Source organism: Lepidothrix coronata, unplaced genomic scaffold (genome assembly GCF_001604755.1).
Source record: "Lepidothrix coronata isolate B3197 unplaced genomic scaffold, Lepidothrix_coronata-1.0 Scaffold189, whole genome shotgun sequence".
Classification (NCBI taxonomy): domain Eukaryota; kingdom Metazoa; phylum Chordata; class Aves; order Passeriformes; family Pipridae; genus Lepidothrix; species Lepidothrix coronata.
Window position 1 is genome coordinate 469,445 of NW_016690369.1, and position 9,489 is coordinate 478,933.

General features: G+C 50.6%; 1 protein-coding gene across 3 annotated transcripts in view; it reads right to left on the minus strand.

The window, feature by feature from the left end:
• RBM19 (RNA binding motif protein 19) overlaps window positions 1-7,895 on the minus strand; it is a 66,633-nt gene extending 58,738 nt beyond the window's left edge. For 2 of the 3 annotated variants that reach the window (XM_017831359.1, XM_017831358.1), the window contains exons 1-10: window positions 7,761-7,895; window positions 6,765-6,947; window positions 5,785-5,916; window positions 5,526-5,564; window positions 4,780-4,987; window positions 3,443-3,720; window positions 2,889-2,963; window positions 2,560-2,638; window positions 1,748-1,819; window positions 819-1,019 (exon numbers count right to left, since the gene is read on the minus strand). In XM_017831359.1, coding sequence (XP_017686848.1) covers window positions 819-1,019; window positions 1,748-1,819; window positions 2,560-2,638; window positions 2,889-2,963; window positions 3,443-3,720; window positions 4,780-4,987; window positions 5,526-5,564; window positions 5,785-5,916; window positions 6,765-6,947; window positions 7,761-7,796 — 1,303 coding nt within the window. In that variant the 5' untranslated portion in view covers window positions 7,797-7,895. The remainder of the gene's footprint in view (window positions 1-818; window positions 1,020-1,747; window positions 1,820-2,559; window positions 2,639-2,888; window positions 2,964-3,442; window positions 3,721-4,779; window positions 4,988-5,525; window positions 5,565-5,784; window positions 5,917-6,764; window positions 6,948-7,760) is intronic. The other variant, XM_017831360.1, reaches the window with a different exon arrangement.
• Window positions 7,896-9,489: the final 1,594 nt, after the last annotated feature.

A 9,489-nucleotide genomic window follows, 5' to 3' on the forward strand; every position in this document is an offset into this window, starting at 1 on the left:
TCCCAGAATCATTTAGGATGGAAAAGAGCTCTGAGATCACTGAGTCCAACCTGAGACCAACTTCCACCTTGTCAACTAGATCATGGCACTAAATGTCATGTCCAGTTGGTTCTTGAACACCTCCAAGGATGGTGACTCCACCAGCTCCCTGGGCAGCCCCTTATGATGTTTAACAGTGCTTTCTGTGAACCCTGATGTCCTATCTGAACCTCTGAAGGGGATGGGAAGGGTTACACTTTGAACTGGCATCTCCCAGACACAGCCAGGGATGAGGGAGCCAGGGAGGGCAGAGCAGCTCTGGATATTGCACAGGGTGTGTGGTGAGCCACCAACCTGAGCCAGGAGCTGCAGGCTGACAAGGTGGGCCCAACAAAAGCACCCCAAGTCTGGCTGTGCACCACGTGGCAGCTCCCAGGGCTCTGACACATGACACAAACCAGGCAAGCTCTGAGCAGCTGCATTTATCTTCAGTCTTAGTCCTTCCACAACCTAACCCTCTCTGCCCCCAGGACACTCAAACGCAAAGAAAGCCTTAAATCTGTTTAAATCCGAGGTAGAAAAGGGAAACTCCAAGCTTCCACCTGCCATTCCAAAAAAACTTGGGGTGTATCTCAGAGATTCCCCTCTTACCTGCAGCATCTATAAGTCTCCTGCCAAGCAAACCCCACCACACCAGGCAATAAAGGTGATGAGAGCTGGGCCATATTCAAGAGATGTGGGACATGGAGCTTTGTCCATTCACACCCAGCACAAAAACCTCTGTGTTTACAAAGGAAAGATGTTGCTCTGCAAGTCTCAGTCCCAGGGCAAACACTCACCATACTTTGAAAAGATCTTCTCCAAGTCCTCCTCGGTGCTCGTAAAGGGAAGATTCCTGACAAAGAGTCTCCCTGATTCAGACAAGTCCTCTTCCTCCTCATCATCCCTCAGCCTTCTCTGCCATGGCTGGTTAGTGGGTTTTGCTGGAACAGTTTCTTTTGGGGTGTTCCTGCATCGGGAAACCTCAACACATCGTCCACCTGAGCCACAACCACACACAGAGGCACGTTAGGTGCTTCCCAAGGCCATGGGCAATCAGCATCAAGGCACAAAGAGCCCAGGGTTACAGCAGTGACACAAGCAATTACAATCCCAATCCCACAAGCAATTACAATCCCAATCCCACAAGCAATTACAATCCCAATCCCACTCCCACAAACTCTGAGCAGGACTCTGCCTGATTTAAAAAAAAAAAATAAATAAAAAGAGGTGGTGGGGGCTACAAGAGATCAGTCCTCATAAAAATCTGTTTATCAACAACTCCTCAGTCTCCCTTCCTTTCAGGGAGCTCCAGCCCCTCTGCCTGTGCCAGCCAGGCTCCCGAGCAGCTGCTCCCATTCTGCACGTGGGTTTTGCAAACGTAATTTCAGGAGTTCCACTAAGGCCAGGCACAGGTCTCAAGCACAGGCTTACAGAACTGTTTGTACAGATCCCAATCAGACTGAAACAACATCACTTTCATCCCAGGAACAAGATACACCTCGAGCACAGGACAAAACACGAGGGCCCAAGAGGAACACGCACAGTTCAGTCACTTCGTCCTGACACGGCACCGGGTTTATCCCGTGTGGGCTGAGCAGAGGAACCACCCCCACCATCTGCCTGGGAAAAACTAAACAACAGGAGATACTCCTACAGTGAACACTCCAGCAGCTGAGCACCCTGCCAGTGGCATCAGCCAGAACAAGGAGGAACAAACAGCCCTTACCCATGTATTCTTTTTTTCTCTTCAAGGCCCTCTGCACTTCTGCTTCACTCTTCAAGTCAACAAAGATGTAACCTTGGAGGGAGGAAACGTTCAGCTGAGCATCATGTGGGGAACATACAGCCACTAATTGGCTAATTAAGGGTGAATTGGGCTTTCTCTAATATAGATTCCTATAGATAAAGCATTCAGCTCCCATTAAAGTTTCGATCCAGCCTGAAAACGGCCACGTCCGACTGGAAGGCCGCCTTTAAAAAGCTTATTCTCTACATACAAATCAAAGAAGCCCAACTTAACAGCTGAAGGAGGCTTTTACAGGTATCTACAGGAGGAAATAAAAGGTGTATTTGTTTTTAGGCTATTAAAGGAAAAGAGCACATAGCAAAGCTCCCTGACAACTCCAAGAACCTGCTCCAAACTCTTTCACAGGCACCTCCAGCAGTCACAGCCTGTCAGGAGACCCACCTTGGCTAAAGGCTGCCCTGCAGCCCATAAACACAGGTCAGCACAGTCCCTGGGTGCTGCTGCAGCTATCCCAGGGGAACAGGCCTTTCCTTGGCATGGTTTGGGATTTTTAGGAAAATTCTGGAGGCAGATCCTGCAGCTACTCCTAAGGGAGCACAGCCAACATTGCTCTGCCCCAGGCACCCTAAGGACAGCAAGTAGGGCAGGAGAGCTGCAAAGTCACAGAAAGGTCTGGAATAATCAGGACACAAGCCAGTGCTTTGAAACTGCAAATAAAAAGAGCAGATAAAAAGGACTGAGAGGTCCCCTAACTCACAGGTCCACTCCCCCCTTCCACACATAGACATTACCTGAATTTTTCCCCTGGGTGTTTTTTCCTATCCTAACTGCCACTGGCTTCAGAGGCAAGAAGAAATCACGGATCTTTTCCTGCAGGAAGAATTAAAATTGTCTGAATAAGTTTTCAGCTGCAGGAAGCAGCAAGTTGCAGACTTAGGTTTTTATATCCAGCATAAAAAACACCCCGCGCAACAAAACGTCCCTGCACAAAGCCAGTTCTAAAGTTTCCCTGACTGCCCACACAACCCTCAAAACTGCTCCATAAGTGAAAAGTCTCTGCAAAGACCATGTTGAGAACCCCCTCTGGAGCCTCCATCCCCAGCTGGGTAACAAAACTTGCCTCAGTGATGTTCGAGGGGGCACCGCGAAGTTTCACTGTGAACGGGGTGCTGGCTTCTGCTGAGCTGCCTTGGTTCTGCACACAAGGATGGGGAAAAGAAAGGAAAAAAAAAGCTGAACGAAAGAAGAAAAAATCACAGCACAACAAGCTGGTCTTGTCCAACAAACAGGAGGCTGAAGAGTGGGAGGGGATATCGAGAGATTCTCATCACCACAACAGCCTGGGGGGCAGGTTGGGAGGCTGGGACAGTCACACCCCATCACTGACCCTGAGTTCTGCAGGACAGCATTTTATGCACACAGGGATGGACACAGGGAAAAACAGGAAAGCCTCTGAAAAGAGGCACTAGCAGCACTTGTTTGGAAGGCTGATTTTTAGGAATTCATTCCTAAGAGATTTTTTTAATGGCTCTCACCCAGTGAGCCAAAGCAGCTGGTACCTAGAGGGTCCTGCAGCCTTCACAGGCCTTCAGCTCACCCCTGGAGAGACTGACAGACACATACTACCCATAAAGCTCCTGCTTTAGAGAAGACAAAAGTCTAATTCAGCTGTACCTCTACTGTAGATCCTTTTTTCTTCTTCTTCTCCACTGGTGTCTCTTGCTGTGTGTTTTGGGCTTTTACCTTCCCCTTTTTATCTGTGCAGGTGCCAATGGTTTCTGCAATGCCTGAATCCTCCTCAGTCTCACTTTCCTCTTCCACCTCCTCCTCAGTATCTGTTTCTTCCTCTGTACTGGATGAGGAGGAAGAATCCTTCACCACTTTAGATTTCAGGTACTCCATATCTGAGAGGTCTTTGCTGTTAGCTGCCTTCTTCCCTCCTTTCTTTGCTGCTGGGGAGGAGAGACCACAGAAGTTTTGCACACAGATGCTGCTGCTCTTTCCTCAGCCAGAGAAAAGCTGAGAACTGGCACAATCATGACAATCCCCTTCCTCTACCCTTTCCATGGGAATGACAGGCTGGAGAACAGCAGAGCAATTTTATCTCAGCACTTCCAGGCTGACAATTTGTTTTTCAAAGCAACAGTTCATGTATAAAACAAATTAGAGAGGAGATGGAGGAACTCCATGACAAGGGATTTTGTCACAATTTTAACTAAATACTCCAAGCAGACCACAGAGAAGGTTTTAAAATGTTCAGTTTAGTTTTGCAAGGAGAAGGACGGAGGAAGTTGTTCCTCCAAAACACCCCTCCACCCCTTGCCAAGTCACACCTACACCTGAGTTACCCAAAGGGAGAAGAGGAGCAGGGAAAATGCTGTTCATTCCAACGGAACAGCATAAGGAAATACCATGTAGGGAGGGAGAAAGGCTCCAAAACCACACCCATCACTGCTCTAGGGACACTGGATTCTAAAAGACATACACTAGACTGCAGCCCAGACTTCCCAGTCTTCTAAGTTAACCCCCTACTCCAGTTTTCCTTTCAGGATCCAAGATACTGAACTCTGTCCCTTCCCATCAACTCCAACAGGGCCCAAGCACACACCATTTCCAGAAATATGCAATCAAAGGCAGACTAGATAGGTTCACAGACAGGTTATTAAATAAACAGAAACCACATCCAGCTCTGGAAATCCCAGGGATGAAAGTAGCTGCAGGACAGGAGAGCATTTAAGGGAAAGGTGCAGACTTTTTGCCCCGTTCTCTTCCCTAACACTGCCCTGAGGACCCAGGGGTAGGCACAGATGCTTAATATCAGAAAATATCAGAAACTGCATTTCCCACATTTCCCCAAATTTGGGAAAACAACCATACATCCACAGCACACAGAATGAGCACCATGCTTGAGGAACCACCTTCCTTGTTACAGTGTCTCTGATTTGGGTCCTGTCAGCACCTCTGCCCTCACAGTCACCACGACCAACACAAGTGACAGTTCCTTTTGGTACCTTTAGTTTCCTCCTCATCTTCAGAGGGCTCATCCCCATCCTCACTCAGCTCCTCAGACTCATCTGAATCAAAGTTGAGATAATCAGCTGCTGCTGTTGGTTTGCTCTTCTTGGGCTCCTCTGGCAAAGTGTCATTAGACCAAGTGGCCACCTGAGACCGTTTCTGGTGAACCAGCAAGAACTCCTGGAATTTTTTATCTTCTTCCAGCTGTTAAAAAAGAAACCAAGCAGATAAGCTGTGAAGACAGACACAGGAAAGCTAACAGTGAGTTTGAAATAAAGATATCCCCTCATTTCCAGCAAAGTAAAACCAAAAATCCCTTAAGGAGAGCTCAATTTACACTGACAAGGTGAGCCCTTAAAGTGATTCAAGTCTTCATGAGATCTCTCATTCCTACTCTTTTTTTTATAATTAATTTTTTTAGAAAGTACTTTAAAAAAGAAAATGAAACATAAAAAAGAGCAAAAAAATGTGGAATTTAAATGTGAAAAATCTTGCACATGGTTAAAACTCAGAAATGTTGAAACAGGGTTGTCCTGGATGCAGAGTGTGGTCACATGGGAGTAGCTGACAATTAAAAGACTGGACCCCAGTGTTGGGGCTGTTAAAATGAGGGCTTGTTGCAGTGGAATTGGACTGTCACAGCCTGAATTAATAGCATGGGAAGGAGTACAGAAAGGAACTATTTAACTCTTGCTGTTAACAGAAGCAAGAATGTAGGGACTGCAATTCAACCTCAGCTCACCTCCTTCAGGTTATCCGTGGGATCTTTCTTCTTTTTATCCTTGGGGAAAAAAAATTAGAAAGGCTTATTAGAAGCACAGCCAATTTCAGGGAACATAATGGTCCAGGGAACAGAGATGCCAAGGCAGAAAATCCCAGAACCAGGACTCCAACATCCACTGTCCCAGCTGTTCTGTCCCCTTCTCCACACACCAGGCCAACCTTCTCTCTGCCACACCACTGACACACATCAGAGCCTCAAGGGATCAGGTAAGACTCACTTTCTTTGTGGCTGCAGGAGCTGCACTTGCCACAGGCTTCTCTGTTTGTTTTTCTGAGGCAGGAACCTTCTGAGAGTGTTTGCTCCACGCTTTGGGTTTTGAAGGGTCACCAAAAGACTTGCATAACTCCACCTGGAAAGAATCAGATCTCTAATTAAACACATGTTCAAGAGTCTGCTTCTGTACCTGCTGGATAACTTCACTCAAGAATCTTCATTGCAACCCTAAAGGGATGGAGGGTGTGTGCAGGAGAACAGGTAACTTCATACAGATGTTCATTTTAAAAGCACAGAGCTACATGTTCAATCATGGGAAACAATCTAACATGGGAAACACTTTGTTTTGCTCATTTAAGCTGAGTCATATCATCATATAATCCTGGAATGGTTTGGGTTGGAAGGGACCTTAAAGTTCATGTTCTTCCAGGGACATGTTCCACTAGACCAGGTTGCTCCAAGCCCCATCCAACCTGGCCTCGGACACTTCCAGGGATGGGGCAGACAGAGCTTCTCTGGGAAACCTGTGCCAGGGCCTTCTCACCCTCACAGGGAAGAATTTCTGCCTAATACCTAATCTAAACCTGCCCTCCTTCAATTTGAAGCCATTCCCCCTTGTCCTGTAACTACAGCTCCTGATGCAAGTCAAGTCAAATAAGTTATCCTGTATCATTCTCTATCCAGAACAGCAAGATTTGAAACGAAAAAATGAGCTGAAATTCAAGATTTCGGATTATGACAGCTCACAATCTGACTGTGCTGCTCCAACCAGCCCTGAAATCACTGCTGTGCACAACCACAGCCCAGCTGAACCCAGCACCTGCTGAGACTCCAGCAATGAGAGCTGGCACCAGGCTTTGCTGCTTTACTGCAGAGACCTTCAGGCTTTCCTGACCCCAGCTATTCACCCCTAAGACCCCCAAAATCTTCAACACCAAACCTTCTTAAAAATCCCAAGGAGATAATTTTTCAGCACCAACTCACCGTGATCCTGGAAGTGTCTATGAAGCTTTTGTTGAAATGCTTCAGGGCCGTTTGAGCTTCATCTTCAGACCTGTAGCCAATGAAGCCAAATTTCCTGAACTTGCCATCCTTGGTGAACTTCAAGCAACAGTCAGTCAGCGTTCCAAAGGCAGCAAACAGTTTCCTGAAGCGATCCTCCTTCATCTGGGAAAGAGGAAGGACAACGTGAAGGGAAGTCAGCCATGGAATGCAAATACAGAGATGCTTTGTGGACAAGTCCAAAACAAAAGGTTCTCTATCAAAGGGCTTCTGAAGGGCTGTAGGAACCACACAGTGGAAACCAAATCCCTTCACCCCTCCATGAATCCCCTCCACGGACAGAGAGGGAACACGGTGGGATCCTGTGGAGGACCTGACTGGGGCAGAGCAGCACAGTGGGCACCTGTACCCACCTCCCAGACACCGAGGGAAGGGCAATGGCCACAACAAGCTCTGTTCCCTCACCCCGAGGGGCTGCCAGCTCCCCTGCCCTGGGGCACCTCCACACGCTGCTTCCAGCCCCCCAGGGCACCTCCCTGACCACTCCAGGAGCTCTCCCTGCCCAACGTCCCCCACTATCCTACCCCCGAGGGAATCCCCACGCTCTCCCAGGAAGACCCCCGTCCCAGTACATCTTCACAATCTCTTATGCCCTCAGAGCCCCATCTGCCAGGACATCTCGCTGCTCCCCCATCAAAACATCTTCCTCTCTCCAACCCGAATCAAGAACTTTCCCTGCCGGGTGTGTGTGTGTGTGTGTGTCTTCCCGCTCACCCCCGTCCCCACCACACCGCGGGACTCCCTCCCCTCCTGGTGCCTCTCCCTGACCGGGAACCTCCCCGTGCACCCCCTTCCCCTCCCGGTGCCTTTCCCTGCCCTCCCATCCGCCTGCCCCCGGCGCGTCGTCCCCTCAGACCCGTCTGTACACCCGCCACACCCCTTCCACCGGCCCTTTCCGCAGCCGCACGGCGGTCTCACCCCATTGGGGAGGTTCTTCACGATAAGCCGCGACATGTCAGCGACAGGACCCGCGAGGAGGGGAGCCCGGAGCACTCGGAGCCGCCGCTCTCAGCGCCGCGCACGCCGCGCCACGGGCGCCGCCATGTTCCCAGCGGGTCACGTGGGCCGGGGGGGCGGCGGGACCCGGATGTTGGTCCTTAGCAACGGCCCCTTAGCAACGGGGCCCTGCGGGTGGCAAGGGGAGCGTCACTGGGGCACCGGGGGACAGCGACAGGCGGCGAGGGGGGGAATAGGGGGAGAATCCCTCTGATCACCCCCGGGTTTCCCCGAGGTGCGCGGCTGCGGTCCCCCGGCCTGTCTGCGCTGCTCGGCGGGGCCGCAGGAGGGAGCTCGGCGCCCGCCGGTCCCGGCTCCGGGCGGCCACGGAGCCGAATTCCCACCGGAGCTGTTGGGCTTGAGCGAGGGGAAGCCGCAGTCCCCCGCTGCTCTAAAAGCCACGAAGGAGCGAGGAGGGAAGGGGGACGGAGGGTCTGGACCAGAGAAGCCGTGGCTGCCCCATCCCTGGAAGTGCCCAAGGCCAGGTTGGACGGGGCTTGGAGCAACCTGGTCTATGGAAGGTGGCCCTGCCCATGGCAGGGAGTGGAATGAAATGAGCTGTAAGGTCGCTGCAATACCGAACCATTCTGTGATTCTAAGAGAAAACAATTTCCCTCCAAGCAACAGCTGAATAACCTCACGGCCAGGAGATGTGTTGTCCCACGGACAAAAGAGGGCAAAAATCATGGGGAATAAAAAAATCCCTTGAGGGTTATTAAACACTGTGGGTCCTTTTCTACCTAAACATCCAACTACAACTTCCTCATGAGGAGCAGTAGAGGAGCAGCACTGATCTCTGCTCTCTGTGAGCAGGGACAGGACCCAGGAACAGCTGGAGCTGTGTCAGGGGAGGTTTAATTTGGATTTCAGGAAAGGGTTCTTCTCCCAGAGGTTGGTTGGGCACTGACCAGGCTCCCCAGGGCAGTGGGCATGAGCTGTCAGAGCTGCCAGAGCTCAAGGAGTGTTTGGACAGGGTGAGATTTTTGGGGTGTCTGTGCAGGGCCAGGAGTTGGACTGGATGATCCTTGTGGGTCCCTTCCAACTCAGAATATTCTGATTCCATGATCCATTGCTGGAGGGTGAGCATACCTTGGGGAAGCAGGACTGTTCACCTTCAAACATCCCCTCCTGCTCACAGCCCCTCAGCCCAGCTCTGCCCATCTTACACAAGGCACTACAAGTAACCTGGACCCAAAATTTGACTTTACACCTTTATTCCCAGAGGAAGATCCTCAGGGCATCTCTCAGCTCCAGCACAGACCTCACTGTTTCCCTGCCCAGTTTGGCTCCACACTGGAGTTACCCCAGGGATGGAGATGCCTCTGCCCAGATCAAGCCCCCCCAGCATGGAGCTTTTCCACTCCCCCCATGCCATGTCCTAATGCCACTTTGAGTCCAGTTCAGCTGGCTGAGCCTATCCCAAAGGCTCAGAGCATCAGGGAACACAGGGCAGAGAGCTCTCTGGGGGAGACAGCCCTGACCCAGCCACGCCACTGCTACATCCCAGTGTCCTGGTGGGACTGGAATGTAGGATGGTTAACTGGAGACTCCAGCCTGAGCCAATGCTCTCTCCTCAGGAGAGCAGCAAGGAAAACACTTGCATTTATTTTCCAGGTAGGAAGAGCAGGGACAATGGCCAGGCTCAGTGCAT